Genomic DNA, 22,010 nt, shown 5'->3' with positions numbered 1-22,010 from the left:
TATGATGTTGCATTACCGAGTGGGCCCAGAGATACCTCTTCGTCATACGGAGTGACAAATCCCAGTCTTGATTCATGCCAACCCAATAGACACTTTTGGAGATACCCGTAGTGTAACTTTATAGTCACCCAGTTACGTTGTGACGTTTGGCACACCCAAAGCACTCCTACGGTATCCGGGAGTTGCACAATCTCATGGTCTAAGGAAATGATACTGGACATTCGAAAAAGCTATAGCAAACGAACTACACGATCTTTGAGCTATGCTTAGGATTGGGTCTTGCCCATCACATCATTCTCCTAATGATGTGATCCCGTTATCAATGACATCCAATGTCCATAGTTAGGAAACCATGACTATCTTTTGATCAACGAGCTAGTCAACTAGAGGCTCACTAGGGACGTGTTGTGGTCTATGTATTCACACATGTATTACGATTTCCGGATAACACAATTATAGCATGAACAATAGACAATTATCATGAACAAAGAAATATAATAATAACCATTTTATTATTGCCTCTAGGGCAGATTTCCAACAGGGTCCACGTGCCATATGCACAAATTAGAGTGCACAACTTCACGGTAGACACACCCCGGTCGTAGCTCCGCAGTAATGCCCAATGAGCCATCAAATCACAACCCCCCCTTTCCAGCTTTAGCAGTAAGCTGGACGGACGAAGCGGCAATATTTCACTGGGCCTGAATCCCCTTCTCCCTCATCTGCTTGTTCAGAGAAAACCCCCTCTCGGTGATTGCATAGGGTTTTCTCATGGAGAACCAGGTACGAATTCTTCATCCATCCCCGATAAACCCAAGTCCCTTGGTTGCAGGTAATCCTAGGATGGCAGCCGCCGCCGTTGATGCATATTTCTTCCTACTGAATCTAGTGTGTTTCATTTGCAGTGCCCAAAGTGTGAGTACCCTACAGGTTTCTGCGCCCTCGACGAGACACCACAGTTGTTCCTTCTCATCCTAACACAGCATTTTGAAACACGCATAGTATGTTCCTAGAATCCTCTTCTCTATCCGGGGGGGGGGGTGGGGTTTTTTTGAACATGCTGTGTTCTCATATTATTTTTCCTGCAGTGTATTATTTGCTCTGCCAGAACACATGTACTCAAGATGCTCGACCTTGCCATAACTGAATACACTAGTTTAATGGTCACAGTGAAGACAAGCCATGGATATAAGTTCCGAGTTGGGTTCATGAACCAAGCAGATCGCTGCTTTTTTATGGCCGAACTTGGATAAACTTTCTCAAGTTGGCGCACGAATGTTGATGGAAATAGCAGAATCTGGTCTCATCTTCACTGCGATCTTCCACCTCGGCATCGTTCTAATTGTTCATCCATGTTAGTTTTGTATCTGGTTCTTACTTGTTGCCTCGATTACTTCTTAATCCACCTATTCTGTCTAACTAATCACAATTCAACTTTAGAAGTAGCAACAAATCTCTCACAAAGATGCTACTTCTAACTAATATTTTCTTATAATTGGTGGCACGTGTAGGTTTTTTCAGAGTTAAGCAGTCTGCTTGTTTGTTACTCTATAATAACTCGACTGTTACTAATGGCACCGAAGTTGATTGGATCGACATCCACAAGTTCCTACACTTTATTGATCGTCTTGAGGTCCTTGTGGGGCGTTTCAATGGTGGAAGGCCACGTGGGATATGTGTGCCACTACTGCACTCGCTGAACAGGTCCAACTATGTCGAGAAACTTATGGTACGAGCTGTTTTCTGTTATATATGTTGTTCATAAACTATTGCTTATACACAGTTTTACAGTTGTGATCTTCTTGAAACAGGAACTGTCGAGTTCTATTGTTCCTATACAGATGCCTGACCATGGTCGGGTCAGACTTGCGCTTGGTCACAACATGATGTTTATGTCGACCTACTCAATTCTCCTTGGAGGTGAAAAGATACTTATTCATGGGTAGTCTCAAATAATGAAGGCCCGTCCATCTTGGAGAATAGGACAGAAGATTATGTTCATGCTTTTCCATGGCTCTAAAGCGAATATCCTGTTTATTGACCACGTTGCGAGATGAAGCCGCTTTCAGAAGGTTGTGGATGCGCGGGGTGGCGCCTGGGCCTTGTCCTGGGGCTTGGCGGCCTCACCCTTGGTTAACTGTACGCAAAGTAGCACGGTTCGAGGCATGCTTTGTATGGTTGAACCTGTATAAGTACTCATACTACTTTCAGCTTTGGTTGTTAAGTGCCCCTGCTGGTTTCAGTTAAGGTTGTTAAGTACTCCTGCTCCTTTTATAGTCTATCGTGTTTCTTCAGTCCTGTCTTCCTCCAACCGCCAAAACCAAACCAGCGCTGGCGGGGCCGCCTGCTTCTGCCTCCCACGGCTGGCTGTGCCTCAGCGCATGCATCGCCGCCCACCGTCTCCTAAATCGTTAACGCCGACGTCCTCCGCGCGCTTTGGTGCGCTCGCCGCGGCGCCATCCTCTCGCGTTGTCAACATGGTCAACAAACAACAGGAATCGGCAGAAGTACGTGGAGAGGATGACAGTAGGGGCCCACCACGCCAGTGTATGGAAAAATAAAATGCTTCCTCCTAGTGTTTTCCTGACATCTGGGACCCACAACATTGTGAGCGTATATAGTCAATAGACAAGAGAACAGCACAAGATCGGCTGATACCTGGGACATAGCTACTCGAGCAGTATTATTTTGTTTGGTATTGTTGAGACGGAGCAGGGTTTGAACTTGGTTGTGGCCCGTCTAGCCCAGGCTTATATTTTATGTTCACCATGTGACCAGCCCAGCTATTTTTTCTTTGTGAAAATAAGCTCAATTTATTTTTTATGAAGAATACTCAATCCAGGCCTACTTATTTTTCTATGCCCAGATGGGCTGCAACTCTTTCAAGACACCTGCAAATCTTGAAAGTAATATGAAATGGGTTGTAAATATAAAAACAGATGACAAATAGGCAATTACTTTCTAATTTCTGAATTTTATTACATTTTCAGATTCCTATTTCACTGGGCATTAACCTAATTTAAATATATCTTCAAAGCACTTTAAATCTGGCTGGACATTTCGGTATTAAAAATAGTTTGGAACCCATAAAAATATGCAAAATTGGCCCTGGCCAACAAAAAAAACGACGGCAATAAATTGCATAAGAAGTTGCCATGAGCTATATATAAATTATTAAAAAAGAGGAAGTGGTCTGACTTGTGGGCCTGTTTAGTTGACGCGTATGCAAGATTTTTTTTAGTTATTATATACGTCAACAAACGATTCTAGCAGACGTGACATCCAACGACCGTCGTGTTTCTTCAATCTCTGATCTTCTTGCTCCAGCCGCCAAAGCAGCGCCGGTGGGACCGCCTACTCCCGCCTCCCATGGCCGGCTGTGCTGCCGCGCAGGCCTCAGCGCCCCCTACTACTCCCACCGCTGGCCAGGGCATCCCTCTACTCACCCACACCCCTGTTATTCTGCGGCGACGGCAGCCTCACACCGCAGCCGAACCGGTGAACGCTCATACTCCTCTCCGTGTGGGCATCCACTATCGCGTCTTCCCTGGCTCGGCGTTGTCCCCTTCCTATGCCTCGCCGTCGTCCACCGCCGTGGTGCTCTCGGCGCGGCGTGGTCAATGTGGTCAACGACCAACTTCCATCAGAAGAGTACTGTACGTGGAGAGGCTGATAGCTAGGTCAACGGCAGCCGTAAGGAAGTGCCTCCTTATTACGCAGAAAATAATTATTCCTCCACCCGACAGCGGGGACCCACCAGACGGGCCACCAGTATTTTGCAAAAAAAATCGTTTCCCCCTGACTACTGGGACCCACCGGACGGGCCACCGTATTTCACGAAAAAAATGTCCCCCCCGCTGTCATCTCGGACCCACCGGAAGTGCCTCCTTATTACGCACAAAAAATGAATACTCACCCGGCTAGCTGGGACCCACCTTGGTGGGAGGCTGACTTGTGGGCCTACTAAGTTGACAGGGACGAAGGGCTTTGTCAACTTAGTCAATATGAATGATTCTAGCTCCAGTGACTGTACGATGTCCATCCAATGGCCGTAGTGCTTCTTCAACCTCTGGTCTTCTTGCTCCAGCCGCCCAAAGCAGCGCCGGTCGTGCCGCATGCTCCTGCCTCCCGTGGCCGGCTGTGCTGCCGCGGAGGCCTCACTGCCCCCTACTATTCCCACCGCTAGCCAGGCCCTGCGGCGACGACAGCCTCACACCGCAGCCGAACCAGTGAACCCTCGTACTCCTCTCCGCGCGGGCTTCCACTGCCGCGTCTTCCCCGGCTCCGCGTTGTCCCCTTCCTAGGCCTCGCCGTCGTCCACCGCCGTGGTGCTCTCGGCGCAGCGTGGTCAATGTGGTCAACGACCGACTTCCATCGGAAGAGTACTATGCGTGGAGACGCTGACAGCTGGGTCCACGGCCGCAGCAAGGAAGTGCCTCCTTATTACGCGCAAAATAATTATTCCTCCACCTGACAGCGGGGACCCACCGGACGGACACCAGTATTTTGAGAAAAAAATTGTCTCCCCCTAACTGCTGGGACCCCCGGACGGGCCACCGTATTTCGCGAAAAAAACGTTCCCCCTGCTGTCAGCTCGGACCCACCGAAAGTGCCTCCTTATTACGCACAAAAAAAATGAATACTCCCCCGGCTAGCTGGGACCCACCTTGGTGGGAGGCTGACTTGTGGGCCTACTGAGTTGACGGGGACGAAGGGCTTTGTCAACTTAGTCAATATGAACGATTCTAGCTCTAGTGACCGTATGATGTCCATCCAACGGTCGTAGTGCTTCTTCAACCTCTGGTCTTCTTGCTCCAGCCGCCCAAAGCAGCACCGGTCGTGCCGCATGCTCCTGCCTCCCGTGGCCGGCTGTGCTGCCGCGGAGGCCTCACCGCCTCCTACTATTCCCACCATTGGCCAGGCCCTGCGGCGACGGCAGCCTCACACCGCAGCCGAACCAGTGAACCCTCGTACTCCTCTCCGCGTGGGCTTCCACTACCGCGTCTTCCCCGGCTCCGCGTCGTCCCCTTCCTAGGCCTCCGTCGTCCACCGCCGTGGTGTTCTCGGCGCGGCGTGGTCAATGTGGTCAACGACCGACTTCCATCGGAAGAGTACTGTGCGTGGAGACGCTGACAGCTGGGTCCACGGCCGCAGCAAGGAAGTGCCTCCTTATTACGTGCACAATAATTATTCCTCCACCTGACAGCGGGGACCCACCGGACCGGCCACCGTATTTCGCGAAAAAAAATGTTTGCCCCTGACTGTTGGGACCCACCAGCTACATCTTCGCATGCAAGGAAGTGCCTGACAGTCGGGACCCACCTGGTCGAAGCGTACGTAGCGTTGTCATTCTGGTCGCGAATGCGTACGTACATATATACTGGTCGATGTAGAGGCGCGCACGTGTCTTAGTAGAGGCACGCACGTAGCATGTACACGTACGTACAACGGCCAGGGTGCAAGAAAGAAATATGGCCACGTATGTGTACATACGGGTGGGGTCTCGAACGCCTACCCGCGCATACGTACGACCAGGGCTCATGTACATGACTGGGTCAGAACGGAGAAACAACGTCGTCGTCGTGTTCATGGGGAGGCAACGGAATGCGTCGTGTTCATGGGGAGGCGATGGAATGCGTCGTGTTCATCGGGAGGGCTTGGACGGAACATGCGATGGAAACGAGGCCTGGCGTACCGCAGAATGGAGGAAATGGCCTTCTGTTCGACCGGCCACGTTCGAAACGGGATCCTGTTGATCGGGAGGGGTCTGGCGTACCGCAAAATGGAGGAAACGGACCTCCTACGGTCGAAACGGGGGTCCTGTTGATCGGGAGGGGTGTCGCGTACCGCAAAACGGACGAAACGGACTTGTGTTGGAGCGCTACGGTCGAAACTGGGGTCCTGTTCATCGGGAGGGGTGTGGCGTACCGCAAAACGGGACTCCACGAGATACTGTTCATCTCCATCATCGACCCCTCCAGCCTCCACGAGCTACTGTTCATCCACCGTCGACCTCCTCCAGCCTCCACCTGCGACTGTTCATCCATAGGCTGCTGTTCATCCAGCCTCCACTGTGCGCTACTCCACCGGCTACTGTTCAACCAGCCCTCTCCATGGGCTCCTGTTCAACCACCCCTCCACGGGGCTACTGTTCATCCTGCCCTCCACGGGATGGTCCTGTTCATCCAGCCCCAACTGGCTCGATCGATCGGGGTCCTGTTCATCCAGAGGCAACACCACGGGGTCCTGTTCATCCACCCCCACCGGGAACTGTTCATCCACCCCCCCGCAACGCTCACTGTTCATCCAGAGGCAGAATTGATCGGGTTCAGTTAGCAGCAATAGCGAAGGAATCGCTCGATCGGGTTCAGTTAACAGCTATCGATCGATCGCTCGGGTTCAGTAACGCGTAGCCTGCAGTGCAATCGCTCGGGTTCAGTTAGAGCCCAACGCCTTTGCTCGGGTTCAGTTAGAGCCAATGCCTCGCACACACGCACGTACGTGTATGAGAGAAGTGCACATCGCTCGGCCCCCGACCTCCCACCGTAACCGGGAACTCCCCCAAATTTTCCTCGCCCTCGCTTCTACCACGGTTTTTCCGTCATGGATGGCCCAAAGAATGCCATGCGGCTGCGTCTCCGGCCCGCCCAGGACGAAAAGCCCATTTTCTGTCATGATTTTTTGTCATAGAAGTAGGAGCCCACCACATCTATGATGATACCGGGTTTTGTCACAATTATCGTCATAGAAGTGTCATATGTATGACAGAAAAAAATTTCGTTCACCCCAAAATTTCACGGATGTGTCTTTTTTTTGTAGTGCAACCTACTAGCACCAATCCCGGACTTGGAGACAAGAATTGGATACAAGAGATGAACTAGGGTTTTGAGATGATATGGTGCTGATGAAGATGTTGATGGAGATTTCCCTCTCCCGATGAGAGGAGCGTTGGTGATGACGATGGTGATGATTTCCCCCTCTGGGAGGGAAGTTTCCCCGGTAGAACAGCTCCGCCAGAGCCCTAGATTGGTTCCGCCAAGGTTCTGCCTCGTGGCGGCGGAGTTTCGTCTGAGAAGATGGCTTATGATTTTACCCTCGTGGGCAGGATGTGGCCCCCTGGTGAAGTTCTTACTCTCGGTATTTTTTATATATTTGGAAAACATCTTCCATGAAGTTTCAGGACTTTTGGAGCTGTGCAGAATAGGTCTCTAATATTTTCTCCTTTTCCAGCCTAGAATCCCAGCTGTCGGCATTCTCCCTCTTTATGTAAACCTTATAAAATAAGAGAGAATAGGTAGAAGTATTGTGACATAGTGTGTAATAACAGCCCATAATGCAATAAATATTGATATAAAAGCATGATGCAAAATGGACGTATCAGCTACTAAGGCACTGGTCAGCTCCTCTTTGGCTTTGGAAGTTTCTTCTTGTTGGGACTTGATATTTTCTTGAAGATCAGCGGTTTGAGATTCCTTTTTGCTCAGCTCAGCCTGTAAGAGACATACATGTTATGAGTTGGCAGCATTTTGAAGTACCAAACACATAACAAGTTATACACTTGGCACTTGGGGGCTAATGCCTATTGCTTCTTATTAAATTTCTCTTCTAAAGTCCCAAGATCAATTCAAGTATTATTCTTGGCACTTGGGGGCTAATGCGTATTTGCTCAATAATACAGCCCCAATTCATCTTGAAGAGATAAACCGGCCCTTGGGGGCTACACAAAAAAAACTTGCAAGATTAATACTCTAAAGTCCCCGTTCATCCTGAAAAGATAAACCGACCCTTGGGGGCTACGCAGGCAAAGTTGAAGTATTACAAAGTCCCGATTTACATTGATATCATAAATCGGCCCTTGGGGGCTACTGGGGTTGATATTAGAAATTAGATACAAGAGAGAAACAATTATGGAGAGTTAACAGTATTTACCTCATATCGCTCTTTCATCAGGTTCACTAAACCGGCTTCATAGTCGCGGCTTGTGTACAGGTGGTTTAAAAACCCAAAGTGGATATCTTGGGCGCTGAGGTGGGCATAGCTTTCCAAATCTGTTTTCCACTTGCCCTTATCCATAGCAGCAAATTCTTCCTTGGCACTATGTTTTGATAAAGCAACGGGATTACCAGGAGTTGTGTAGCCTAAACCAGTAACAATGACATCATCTAATTGGTCATTGGCTGCTTTGACTGGGCTTGGCGGTTTATCTGCAGCCTTAGCTGGGCTTGGCGGGTCAGTAGCATGGCCTGTGGGATCATCTTCCATCCGTTCAGTAAAGGTTTCATGATGTTGCGTTGGCGGATCATCAAGAATAGCGTCAGCATTTGGCTCAAACTTTTTGGGATCTTTTCCGGTTCAGTGTCCGGATTATCATCAGTCGGTTTATTCAATTTTGCCTTTTTGCTGGGCCTAGCTTTGGCTCTGAAATGAATGGAAATAAAGGTTAGTAGATTAAACAGGTGCAAGGCATAAAAGAGCTAAGTGTAGTATGCTTACCCAGGAACAATCTTAAAGGGAGGAAGCTGTGTCCTTGTTGATTCGCCACAGGATGAATGGGAAGTTCCCTGGTAGTTTGAGTCAGATGGATTAAGAGGTTGCCGAAAATAACCATCATTGGGATAAGATGTGTCAGGAATGGATGAAACCTCTGGTGGGCGTTTACGAACCGGTGTGTTCGGTAAACCAGATGAAGTAACCACCTGGCCACTATGCCGGGTTGTGCGGCGAGCTTCATGCTGCTATTTCTTCAAAAGAAAGTTTGGATCCAGATAAGTTAGAGGGTGTGAAAAATTTACTTTACAGTTTGCTTGATGGGTTTTCTGTGTTGGCTGAGGATCTGAACCGGAGGAAAGAATAATTACATCTACATCATCAGCCCGGCTAGCTTCAGCGTCATCCTGATAATGGTCATTGTCAATGAGGTGTATGAAAAATGAACTAAGAGAGTCAAGTTCTACCTCTAATTCCGGGTTGTCAAGATCTTCGTCGAGGTTCAGCTCGGTGGACTCATCTGCTTTCTTCTTGGTAGGCTTTTTGACGACCTTTGTCTTGGGTCGAGGGGTCTTGGCCGGTTTATCCTGAGGTTTCTTCTTCCAAAATGGGTCGTCACCCTATTAAAAGATTGGCAAAGGTTATAAGGAAGAGTTAAGAATGTCAGGTTCAAATAGGAGTTAAGCAATTCTTACAGCTGGCGGTTTATTCGAAACACAGAAGGGACTTAGCCCTGTTTTACTGCAGACAGCCACCGATTCATCCAGTATCTTTTTAACAGCTTCAGTGATTTCAGTGTCAGTTAACTGAATGTTAGTGTGCCATTGAGGGTCTTTTAAGTCCCCCGTGTACTCGCACATTAAACCGGGGCGACATCTTAAAGGCAAAATACTCCAAGATATCGAGCAACGAACAAAGTCAATTCATGTTAAACCGTTAGCCATAAAGGCTCTGAGCTTTGCAAGTTGTGGTGCATATTTGGCCCGTTCTTTTGTAGTCAACCTTTGGGGAAATGGATGTGTATTGGTAAGTCAGTGAGCATGATAATCCGGCAGAGGATTCTCATCATCAGGGGAAGTATCCTTGCAATAGAACCAAGTTTGGTTCCAATCCTTAGGGTGACTATGATGCTTGGCGTGAGGGAAGCTGACGAAACGCCGCCAAGTTCAGTATTGGGTCCGTCTACAAATTCGGTACAACGGTTTAAATAGAAAAAGTCCCTGAACAGTTCAACGGTAGACTCTTCTTGCAGATAAGCCTCGCAAAACACTTGAAAATTACATATATTGGACACAGAGTTAGGTCCAATATCTTGAGGGTGGATCTGGAAGCTAGCAAGCACATCACGTAATTTTTTTGATCTGGGAGGTTTAAAACCACGGCTCAGATGATCAACAAACACAACCATCTCGCCATCCTTGGGTGTAGGAGGATTTTCTGGACCGGGGGCTCGCTAGTGGATTTCACTCTGTTTTGGTAAAGCGCCGGTTATAACACATCCTTTCAGATCTTCTTCCGTAATCCGGGATGGAACCCAGTTACAAGCATAAAAAGTCTTGGCCATTTCTTAGACAACCTAAAGGAAGGTTTGTGCCGGTTTAAGATTCATGGTTGACAAGCATAAAGCGTTGCAGGTTAAGAGACAAAAGGTATTCAGGCATGCAAAAATGTTAAACCGGAGGTTGATGCTATTATAAATGATAAAGCGATTGGCGGTTTACAAGGGGACTAATGGTATATGGCAGGTTATTTTCTAAAAGATAAATCGCCTACACGGACAATGAGAGTATAGATCTGAAGCCAAAAAATGACTAAGTGAGGAAGAACAAGTTTCACAGTTTCACATTAGAAATTTCAGATCTACCACATGTCAGGAAAAGGAAAATATTTAGACCTAAAGGTTGGTGCTTGAGCAGTTCATGAAGTTCCAGATTGGGTTTTTCTACACAAAAGAGATAGTCTGATGGCAAAAGAAGGACTATCATTGCTACCGCATAAGGATATATCAGGTTTGGAATCTATCATGTAGCCTATGATGAAGAACAGGGGAAGAACACCACGAAACTTTCATGAGCCCGTGCGAACCCTAAACGGATCTATAGAGGAGAAGAAGAAGAACTTACCGAAACTATTGAATGGCGGAGGTGCGTGAGCAGGGTCTGGTCCGAATAGGTCGATGCAGCGGCCAAAGTCGAAGCAAAGGTGAAGTCCGATGGCGGTGGCGGAGCTAGAGCGTTGGGGCGACGCGAGGAAGACGACGAGACGAAGAGGCACGAAGTGAAAAGTGAAAACGACCCTCGATCCTATTTATAAGGTGAATGGATAAGTGGCAGGCGCGGGAATCGAGGAGGTCAAAAAATGGATATGCAGACATGTGGAGGCCTCGATTTTTGGAGATCCATTAAAGGAGATACATTAAAAGATTTGGGTTCTGTGTAAAGTTAATAGCGGATGACGTCACGGCGGGTTATCATGGTCTTGGAAGATGACATCACGACGGTTTACAAGATTTTTGTGAAGATATTGAAGAAGGAATTTTTCTAAGTGCTGAAGATTGACATGAACAAGTTCAAATCAACCTGGGGCCTAATGTTGGGGATACAACTATTGAGTATAAACTGCCCAGGAGCAGACGGGTTATACTCATAGTGGTTTACTCTTATTGAAGCCCATGAAGACAAGGAATATGGCGCTTCACGGTGGAGATTAACAACAAGGTCCAAAGCCCAAAGGCGGATTAGGGCCCGTAGAGGTAAACCACCATATGGTGTGTAACTTTTATTGTAAGATAGGAAAGGGTAGAAACCGAGCCAGACACGTTTATGAGCCGGCCGGGATTCTGTAAACCGCCGGGCGTCAACCTGTGTATATAAAGGGACGACCCGGCGGCGGTTCAAAGACAGAAAAGAACAACAACTCGAGAGCGAGGCAAAGCGTATTTCGCTCCCTGGTCATCGAAACCCTAGCAAACCCATCACAACTGGGAGTAGGCTTTTACCTTCACCGCAAGGGGCCGAACCAGTATAAACTCCTTGCGTCCTTTGTCCCGCTTTAACTCCTTTAAGCTAACTACGTTGCGATGGCTTCACGACTAAGTCCTCACACTAGGACATCTGTCGTGACAACCCCACGACAAGTACTTTTTTTTAAAACGATGGCAAAAGATTTACCTCGTCGATTAATTACAGCATGAGTACTATATTCTATTCGATGTAACTCTCAACATGGACTTTTGCCATTGTACTTTTGTGTTGTTAGTTTGATCCAACCGGAATTCATAGTGTTCAAGAATAATGCCCATTTTGTTCAAGTGCAATGTGCTAGCAGCGTCACTGTTATGAGTTTTATGTGACTTGTGCATATCCGTGGCCACTTCTTTCAATGTTCTTCAGTTCTTTAATGGTTTCGTTTTGAAAGTCCGGGATTTAGGACAACTTATTTCAGGCGCACTAAACCGTTGTTTGGACATCATTCATGGCCCCTCATACTTTTGATTGCTTTTAATATTCTTTTGCTTCTTGTGAAATTGTTTGAATGATAAATTAATTTTTCAGGTTAATCAGCTTATATTTATTTATTTTCTTCCGTTGTAACGCACGGATATGTTTGCTTTAAAAAAAAATATAAACGGAGCTGAATTTCTCCATTTTTTTCATCTGTCATGGTATTTACCCGACACAAATGAATTGATGTCCCGTGAAGTGAGAGAGGGGCTAAAACACATTATTTAACCCAACCGTTTTAGCTAGATTTTTTCACGACTCCGTGCAAAATTCGGAAAAAAAATTGCTGCTCAGTGCAAATTTTGATTTTTTTTTCATGGCGTAGTGCAAATCCCAAAGAGTACTCCAACTTTTCAAAATAATACCTTATATGGAAGATTCGAAAATTAGTCCTTTAATATCAGAACCGTCATACAAAATTCATACAGAAGTATGAATTTTTTAAAATAATACCATATGTGTAGCATGGTTTTTTATGTATGACTTATATGCATTTCTGCTAGCTTTTAGCACGCGCCTCCCTGCAGCCACCAGATGACACCGTTTAGTTATTGTTGCGTTGTGCTTATGGATGTTTCTATGGACACGTCAATCATCTCTCCCGTTGCGACACACGGGCATTTTGTGCTAGTAATAATAAAATCAACTAAAGTGTATACCATAAAACAGATGGAATTTCGTCAAAATCTGATTTGGTGTTTCTTTTTTTTTTTGAAAGGAATTTGGTGTTTCTTTTTGGAAGAAAAGCAAGGGGTGGAGCTTGTAAACTGCCCATTCTTAAATGCTCTCTGGAAGATGGCCGGCCGGATTAAATGGGACCGGACCAACCCGTGTTTGACGGCGCTTCTTTTCATGGGCTGACGCGCGCATGCTGCCCAAGAAAACGAAGCGACTGCGGCCCATAGCGAAGCGCCGTCTCCTCGGCTCTGGAGCACACCCCTCACAAGTCCCCGGCCCCACCCCCACACGGCCGACGCACAGGCTGACAAGCGGCCCCTCGCCCCTCGTGTCCCAGCTGCCATGGACACGGAGCAGCCGCCGCGAGGACCAATCGACATCGACAAGGCAGCCGGCCGCATTATTGCCTATCCTGATGGAGGCCATCTCCACCATCCAAAGGGAAGAAGCGCCGGGGACCGAGCGGGGGCGCCTCCTCTACTCCCTCCCCACTCCCGCCGATGCTCTCTTCAGCTCCCCCTCCGACCCCCGCCTCCTCTTCTTCTTCCCCCGGTAAGCAAGATCGCCGTCTCCCCCCTGGATTCGTAGCCTTTTGCTTGTGCTAAGATATACTGGAGCATTCATTCTCTCTCTTTCTGCCATGTGCTGTTGAGTATGTGTTCAAGAACGGTTCGCATTTGGCCGTTTGGTGCTTAGCCGGATTGAATGTAGCACCAAATAATCGTTTTAATGATTAAGTTTGCTATAGGAGAAGTAGCATATTACCATTTTATGGAGTCTCTCGGTCACAGGCTGAGCAGCTCTGTTCCAATGTGTGCCTCCTTTTATGCTAATAAAGTGTATGTTTCCCCTTGCACGAACAGTAAGATTGCGTAGAAGCGCAGAAGGATCTTTTTTAGCAAAAGGCACCGTGAAGTCCTCAAGTAGCCTTTTACGGCCACATCGCAACTTTTAGTCCATGTTTTGGTTCATCTGCCGAAAATTGGGGCTCTGCGTTTATTTTGTTTCTTGCATTTCTATAAGTCAATAGGAGTAGGAGTTTGAATAAGTTTGTCCTCACAGTGCTAGAATGTACTAGTAGATTTACAAATCAAAGGTGCACACTAATCTAGTGAACGATATAATGGAACAAAACATGTCCCCTTTTTCTTCAGACCACCATACTTAAGTAAAACCCAAGTGAAGCCGAGCTGTTCAGGTTGAGGGATTAAACACAGCAGGCACAGTTTTCTGCTCCGTTTAATATACATGTGCATCGTGTGCTTATACTACCATTTGCTTGGTTCTTAACACAGGTGAAGTGTTCAGCTATGCTTCTCATTGACCAGTCACACCTGAACTGAATCGACCTTGCTACCAAGCGCTTGACAGTTTCAGTGGAAGTATACAGGACTTTGAAGCAATGATCTCATCCATCAGCTTACTTGACAGTTCCCACCAGCTCATCCACAAACTGTACAGAAAATGCTGGCCAAGTAACTCAAATGCCAAACTGAACATGCATTCAACCGCGAAATCTGGGGGTAAGAGCATGAGGGTGAAGATGGCACTTCTGAAGCCCCATGCAACTGACTTCAAGAGGAACCATCAAGCCCACGAGGAAGACAATGTGTTCTACAAATTAGTTTATAGGCTCCCTGAGAGCCTTAGCTGTCTGTACACCAGTCAGAAACCAGTCAGAAAGAAGAAGCAGCAGAAGCAAGGAACTGTGCCTAGTAACCGGTTTGGTGTGATCTTGGAGTGGGAGGGAGTTGTTGTGGAAGATGATGACCCTGACCTGGAGCCCCGAGTGTGGTACGTACTATCACTTGAAGAGGCAAAGTCTTTTCCTCATGATGAAATGCTGAAGGAAATCGAGGGAATGAGAACTGATCAGGCTATCTCAGAAGTCTTATGTTGGTCGACAGATGCAAAAGAAATTGAAAGGTTAGCAGCACGCAAGGAGGTAATATATCAGAAACTCCGAGGCACTTTCTACCAGCTGCGACCAGGTGTTCTCGACTTCTTGAACGCCCTTGTGGATTCTGACATTCCAATAGCAGTAACAGCTTCTCGCCCAAGAATGAGCCTGGAAGAAGGCATAAAAGCTGTTGGTCTGCAAGGCTATTTCGATGTCGTAGTGGCGGCGGAGGATTTCCGCCGAGGGAAACCCGAGGGCGACATGTTTGAGATTGCAGCAGAGCAACTTGATCTTGAGCCTGATGCCTGTCTTGTGATGGGTAGCTCAAACTTGACGACAGAGTCTGCGCATACCGCTGGGATGAGGTGTGTGGCGGTTGCAAGCCGGCACCCTGCCTATGAACTCCATGCAGCAAACCATGTTGTGAGATGGCTCGATCAGCTCTCTGTTGCTGACCTGCAGAGGCTCGCCAATGGCGAGGTTCTTGGACGCAGGGGCAGACGGTCTGACATGGACATGGAGATTATGATCGAGGAGTGATGTTTCTGCAGGCACTTATCTGCTACTAATATATAATCATGCTGTAACTTCAGTACTGCATTACAACATTTTGTAACAGACCAAGTAGTGTAACAGATCAGCGTTCACCTCTTGGTTTCTTGTAATGCATAACTGAAACTCGTCTAGCTTAGATGCTTTCAATCATCAGAAAGGAGTTTGAAGCGAAGAAACTTCCCACCGTGCAAATCTTTTGCTGTGTAGTACATATATTACCTCTTCTATTTTATTCCTCGGGCTTTCTCAGAGATGATCGCTGGAGTTGTTTAGTACTACTACATTGGTAAGTGCCGATTAACTGAAAATGTGTGGAAGGTTTTATTTACAGAAAGAACAGATGATGCCCATCTCTACGAATGGGCGTTATGCTAGCATTCATTAGGACAATCTAAACAATTTGCATACCAGTAGTGTGTAAAAATCTCAAAATTTTATCACGCTCCAGTAAAAAATGTAAATTCAATTACTACAACAAAAGTTTATGTTTTTGCACTGCCCACGCCAAACAAGCAATTTAAACATTCTAAAACCAAAACTTGGCACATTATTTTTGTAATACAATGGATATATACAAGGGAGATAATTATTTTTAAGAAACTTCCATGAAAAATTCTACATTGTTTCCATGAGCATGAACACAAGTGTTCAAGGTCGACCCTCACTTTTCCAACGCATAACCTTCCAATCACTTCTCTTTTTGAAAAAGTTTTTAAGCATAAGAGGCAATTTTTTTTTGTATTTTCATTCTTTTAATTTTTTTGTTTGTTTCACCCACAACTAAAAAAACAAAAACAAAAGAGAAAACAAAATCTACTTAGTGAAGAAAGCAAACAAGCATACATGAGAATATCAAGCCCACGCTATTGCCCCGGCAACGGCGCCACAAAAGAGCTTGATAATCCCTAAATGCAAGGAATCATCGTAGCAATTTCCAAAGGTGGAAGTGATAAGTACGGAGTGTCGAACCCATAAGGAGCTAAAGATAAAGATCAATATTCTCTCAAGTCCTATCTGCCACTGATACGACTCTACGTAAATCGAACTTTTGCTTTCATCTAGAAACGAGAAATAAAACTACGTTGTGGGTATGAAGAGGATAACTTTGCATGATATCGAAGAACTAAAATATAAAAATAAGTGTTGTTAACATAAAGTTAGAATATATTACTATATATTATAAGTAGGGAGTGTGGAATAATGATGGGTTGGTGTGCGGAATTGTCCTAGGCAATTGTTAACAAGATCGGTGATCGTTATTGCAATTTTATATGAGGGAGAGGCATAAGCTAACATACTTTCTCCTTGGATCATATCCACTTATGATTGAAACTCTAGCAAGCATCCGCAACTACTAAAGATCCAACCATAGCATTAAAATATCAAGTCCCCTTTATCCCATACGCAACAACCCCCTTACTCAGGTTTATGCTTTTGTCACTCAAGCAACCCACTATAAGCGGATCATGAACGTATTGCAACACCCTACAACGGTAATTCCTCACGTGTGCGCGGCACAGAAGGCACCATAGGACAACATCAAAATAAAACATACAACTCAAACCAATCTAAATCATCAATCAATCCAAAGACAATAGAAATCTACTCAAAACATTATAGGATGGCAACACATCATTGGATCATAATATGTGGCATAAAGCACCATGTTCAAGTAGGGGATTACAGTGGTGTGCGAGAGAGTGGACCGCCGAAAAGAGATGAGGAAGATAATGAAGATGGTGATGTTGATGAAGACTATCACCGCGGCGATGGTTCCCCTGGTGGCACTCCGGCGCCACCGAGAGAGAGGGGGAGAGGGCCTCCCCATTGTGCTTCCTTCTCCATGGCCTCCCCCCCCCCTAGACGAGGAGAGGTTCTCCCTCTGCTCCTTGGCCTCCATGGTGATGATGGCCCCCTTCGGGGTCCTCCTCCATGGCCTCCGGTGATGATGGCCCAATCCGGCAGGGTGCCGGAGAGGGTCTAGATTGATTTTTCGTGGCTACAGAGGCTTGCGGCGGCGGAACTCCCGATCTAGATTTATTTCTGAGGGTTTTGGTACTTGTAGGAATTTTTGGCGCCGGTCTCATGTCAAAGGGGTCCACGAGGCAGCGGCAAGGTAGGAGCACCCTCCCGTGGGGTATGACGCGCCCCCTACCTTGTCGTCGTCTCGGGACTCTTCTGGTCCAACTCTTGTGCTTCGGGGTTCTCTTTTGGTCCATAAAAATCACCGCAAATTGTTAGCCCATTCCGATAATTTCTATTTCTGCACAAAAAAGACACCACGGTAGTTTTGCTGAAAACAACACCGGTCTGGATTGGTTTTAATCAAATCATACCAAAACCATATAAAATTGTTGTAACATGGCATGAATACTTTATAAATTATAGATACGTCAGAGACGTATCAATCTACTATCAGGCATCAATTGATTCGCATAGTAGATGATAAATTTGTGATAGGCTCACTATGCATGTCAATGGACCTGGATCTTATTGAATTTCGGTTGGTAAAAAGTTTATTTATCAGTTTACTTATTATGATACTTTGAACTTTTTTGGTTTTCTATTTATATGGTGAAAAAATGGTTTGTTCACAATTTAGTAGATGGTAAAGTGTAAGTTAAAAAGACATTTCAAATTACTTTTGTATATTGTGCTGCTTCCGATAGTTGTTTCATCCCTGGAGACAACACCAGAGCAATATATTTTACCCTGTTTACAAAAACCTGGTTGTTTCCAACAGTAGAGATTGAGGCTCTCTTGCAGGTTTCTTTTTGCACCCTGACCAGTTTGCATTATATCCTTCTGATGTAGGGATAAAATTGCAAGAGACACACATTTTTCCTCGCCTATGAAACACAAATTTTCTGATTAACTCATCTCACATGTCTCATCTTCTACCACAGGTAAATATATGTGTTCTTTGTACGCGTTTAGCCACAGGTAAATATATGCATTCCTTGTACGCATTCTTTTACTTGACTAATCTTCATATGTAATGTCCTTCTTGGTCGTGCAAAGGGGTAAATCTATCACCTTGGCTGGATGCACTGATGAGCAGCTCAGTCTCACGCTCAGCTGACAGATCGACGGGCTGAGGCGGGCTTCCATCAGAGAATAGAAACGGGGAATGACCTTTGAGCTGATGGAGGGATCACTCACATGTTTGTGTTGGCTTTATCCAGGGAACACTTTTTGCGAATATTATCCAGGGAACGCATCAGGGCAAGGTGCACTCTGCACTGATGGATGATTAGAGAGCGTCAAATAAAGATCATGTGTTAAAATTGTATATTTAACTCTAGATATTGCATTATTATGTTATGTTATATGTATCAAAATGCATGTTTGGCATCCATGTTCATGTCAACCACCACGGGTGGGATGGCATGTTGAAATGGAGGGTGTGGACCCTCGAGGGTATTGTGTCATGCATACCACAGTATATTTTTCGTTTTTTTATTTTCCATTACAACGCACGGACATGTTTGCTAGTGGCATAGTAAATGATAAAATCCCTTGTTTGAAAATCCTGTTGCTTCCCTCGAAAAGGAAAATTTGGAGCACGACATGTTGAAACTTGTCGCATGAGCCACCCACCGTCGAAGCTAGCTGGTGTGCTTACTTCACTCGGACTGCTATTCGTCGGCAAACTAAACGTACGCGTCACAAGACAGTACTAGTACCTCCGCGGTTCGCACAGGTCCAAACGATGAAAGAAATCGCCCAGCGGCTCTCGATTCAACCCGCCGGAAAGGAGCGCGGTGACGGGACGACGAACAGGTGTTCGGCGCGCCAGGGGACACCGCGCCCCAGCGAGTGGGACGCCGCGCGTGTGGTTCCACGAACAACCGCGCCCCACCTCCAGCCAGGCCGCCACGGCCCACGCCACGTACGCATCCGGCGTTACATGACGGGCAGGGGTACGGCCAGGAGCCTGCGACGTGTGCGAGCACCAGCCGGGCCGGTCGGCGTCGCCAGCGCACGCGCGCTGTCGCGCAGCCGAGCGAGCGAGCGGGCAAGCGGGGCCGACCGGAGCGCTCGCGGTCGCGCCCCGTCGCGTCGTCGAGACTTGCCCCGCGAGGTGCAGCCCTCGCCATACGCCGTCGAGCGGCCGGCATGGGCGAGGCTGGTGGTTGTACCGTGCTCGTGACGCGCATCGCGCACCGACGACGGGCTCGGCTCACATGATTTCAAGTGCATACAATCCAAATAATCGGAAATCTTTTTGTCACGTCCCACATTACTGCACAACCGGACGAAAGAAATAATGCCATGTCTGAAGAACATAGCCACCAGATTTACGGATCTACAGTGCCAGTGTCGCGCTTTCAGCGGCGTCCTTTCAGCGCCTGCGCATAGCTTTCTGAAGTGCCTCGCTGATCATCCCGGGTTCCACGGCGCCAGGACCGGCAAACTGTAACGGTTCACCGAAGCACATCAGTAAATCAATACTGGCCTCCCGTTAATGCTGCATCTCTACTGCCCGATCGAGCTTAATTAATCAGCTGCTACTAGACCTCACCTGAGCTCGTATCTTGAGAGCGAGGAGGCCGTCAGGCGTGGACGCGCGGACGGACAACACGTCCAGGCGGAGGCTCTTGATGGCGTCGAACACTTGTGTCATCAGTAGCTCCTTCCACCGGCATTGCACCTCAAGGAGCACCTCTTTGTCCGTCACGGTGACATTGACGATGTTGCTCGGGCCGTCCTTGGGGAGAGGCGTGTCCTCCCCGCCGAGCTCCGACGCCTTTCTCTTAGAACCAGCTAACACCTTCTTCCCGCCGACTTCATGACGTTTCCTGACAACTGTTGTTCCGGCAGCCTTGTTAGATTCTAGCTCCTCCACCTTCTGTTCCAGCTCTCTGAGATATGCTATCGTCTCAGCTAGGATGGATGCCTTGTCCACCTGCAATTACAATTCAGAAAGAAAGAAAGAAAAAATGTACTCTTCTCAGTATGAAACACATATGTCTAGTACTCCTTTTTTTTAACTTTTTTGGTGGTGTGCGTGTGTTACCTTGTCAATGGACGGGACCAACGACTTAAAAATCAGAAACATCTCGTTGAGCTTCTCCCGGCGCCTCCTCTCCGAAATGACATGGTTTTTGGTGTTGGTGCTTTCCTGAGCTCTAGTGGTGCCGTCGTCACCATTATTTGTCCATGCCCCACCGGCCAAAGCTTTCTTTAGCAATTTCTGCGACTCCCCGGTGACCGGCACAACCACGTCTTCGGCCGAGTGCCATGATCTCTTCCAAGCCGCAAAGCACGATGGGTGAGAGGGTCCAACGGAGCTAAAAGCAACAGCACCACTAGTGACCCTGTCCGTGGCGACAGGCGCTGGCGGCGCTTCCGGCGAAGACATGACCTCGAAAGACCCGCCCATGATCCAGTTTTCCTCGAGAGCCCCCACATCCAGCTCATCGCAGAGGCCGCAGAACCCGTTGGTCTCCTTCGTGATCCGCTCGAGGTTGCCATCGGATAGGCACTCAACCTCCCCTGGCTCAAGTTCCCCGGTTATCATTGTGGCCATGGTGTCATGGTTGAGGACATCGAACACGATGTCAGCGTCCCCAGTATCGTCTACTGATGGGCTGGAGTTCGGCTCCTCCGACTTCGAACATGTTGGGAACTTCAAGTCCCAGAAAGATGTTCTGATCCGGTTCACCATGCCCATGTCTTCCAAAACCTAGCAAATGGATTGAAATCACCTTGCTTATTCAACAGAATTAATCACTACTTCACTAGCATTTCATTCGGTGAAGAAACGGATAAACTCGTGGATTGGTTTGTTCTTTGGTCTTCATGACTTGATGAGGGGGTCTTGCAGACGAATGGTACATTCTTATATATTCGGCTTTATTAATGTATTCCGAGGATAAGAATCTATATGCACTACGTTATGGAACGGAGAGAGTAGTATTCTTTATAAATTTTGTCAAAGTTTGCAAAGTTTGACTTCAAAATATCTATGCACTACATTATGAAATGGAAGGAGTAGTATTTTACCAAAGGTACCGGCAAAAACTAAGGGACATCCAGTCAACACGAATGAAAAAACAGTTTCAATCGATTATGTTTGAACTGTCCAACGGCTGCCCTCCTGGCCCGGAGCACACTGTTTATCTTCCCCACAAACCCTCCTTCTACCTGCATTGCCTCCGCCCTAGCCCACGATTAGATTGCGAAAAAACTAATGGGTTTAACTCAACCAAATTGTTGCAGATGAGATTTGCCCGTGTAAGGGACGATGTGTATGCCTCCTTTGTCGAGAAAAATAGAACAATGTGGATGCACCACCATTGCTAAATCCTACCAATAAAGACTAGAGCAATGAATTTCCCAACAACGCCAGGTTCAACAAAACTGCTGAAAGGCCAGGCCTGAGGTTGTTAGTTTTACCGCCGCACTTGCCAAGCCAACATTGCCATTCTCAAGCAAATGCCAGTGGAGCCCCATGCACTTAAGAGAAGAAGTGTCATCTTACCATGGACAACTTGGGAGCTCACATATGGAAATGCAATGTGCATGTGATCGCACTATACCCATGAAAGAGTTTAAAGTTTTCCAAGTCTGTTGGTCAAGCCACATTTTCCATGGTGACATAGTTGCGCCAACACCCGATCCAAGTTGTACTTGATAAGGAAAGAAGTCACCAAAAAATAAAGGCATCCTACCACACCTATCAAAAAGCATGCCACAAACAAATATGTTGAAGCACGTGGGCAAAACCATTGCACTAGGACCCAAAATGATGTGACGCTAGAAACCAAGCACCGTGATATCGAGATGAACAACCGAGTGCCAAAGGAGAGATGGACGAGTCAGAGGTACCACACCAGCCATTGCCGCATGCCTCCTATGTTACAAGACCTAGCCAAGCGACC

General features: G+C 47.0%; 2 protein-coding genes across 2 annotated transcripts in view; one reads left to right on the top strand and one right to left on the bottom strand.

Moving 5' to 3' along the window:
• The first annotated feature begins 13,073 nt into the window (after nucleotides 1-13,073).
• LOC119356112 (5-amino-6-(5-phospho-D-ribitylamino)uracil phosphatase, chloroplastic-like) lies at nucleotides 13,074-15,355 on the top strand. The gene is made up of 2 exons (XM_037623016.1): nucleotides 13,074-13,220; nucleotides 13,964-15,355. The coding sequence occupies exon 2, from the start codon at nucleotides 14,071-14,073 to the stop codon at nucleotides 15,106-15,108; it is 1,038 nt and encodes a 345-aa protein (XP_037478913.1). The 5' UTR covers nucleotides 13,074-13,220; nucleotides 13,964-14,070; the 3' UTR covers nucleotides 15,109-15,355.
• Nucleotides 15,356-19,325: 3,970 nt separating this feature from the next.
• Nucleotides 19,326-22,010, bottom strand: part of LOC119359809 (anthocyanin regulatory R-S protein-like) — a 6,063-nt gene continuing 3,378 nt past the window's right edge. Inside the window, exons 7-9 of the mRNA XM_037625891.1 lie at nucleotides 20,144-20,812; nucleotides 19,649-20,032; nucleotides 19,326-19,540 (exon numbers count right to left, since the gene is read on the bottom strand). Coding sequence (XP_037481788.1) covers nucleotides 19,469-19,540; nucleotides 19,649-20,032; nucleotides 20,144-20,812 — 1,125 coding nt within the window. The 3' untranslated portion in view covers nucleotides 19,326-19,468. The remainder of the gene's footprint in view (nucleotides 19,541-19,648; nucleotides 20,033-20,143; nucleotides 20,813-22,010) is intronic.

The sequence above is a fragment of the Triticum dicoccoides genome, chromosome 2A, assembly GCF_002162155.2.
Source record: "Triticum dicoccoides isolate Atlit2015 ecotype Zavitan chromosome 2A, WEW_v2.0, whole genome shotgun sequence".
Classification (NCBI taxonomy): Eukaryota; Viridiplantae; Streptophyta; class Magnoliopsida; order Poales; family Poaceae; genus Triticum; species Triticum dicoccoides.
This window is presented reverse-complemented; position numbering and strand designations above follow the sequence as displayed.

What these genes read in the sequence shown, in the direction of transcription:
- LOC119356112 (XM_037623016.1), top strand. Translation starts at nt 14,071, where the DNA reads ATGATCTCATCCATCAGCTTACTTGACAGTTCCCACCAGCTCATCCAC.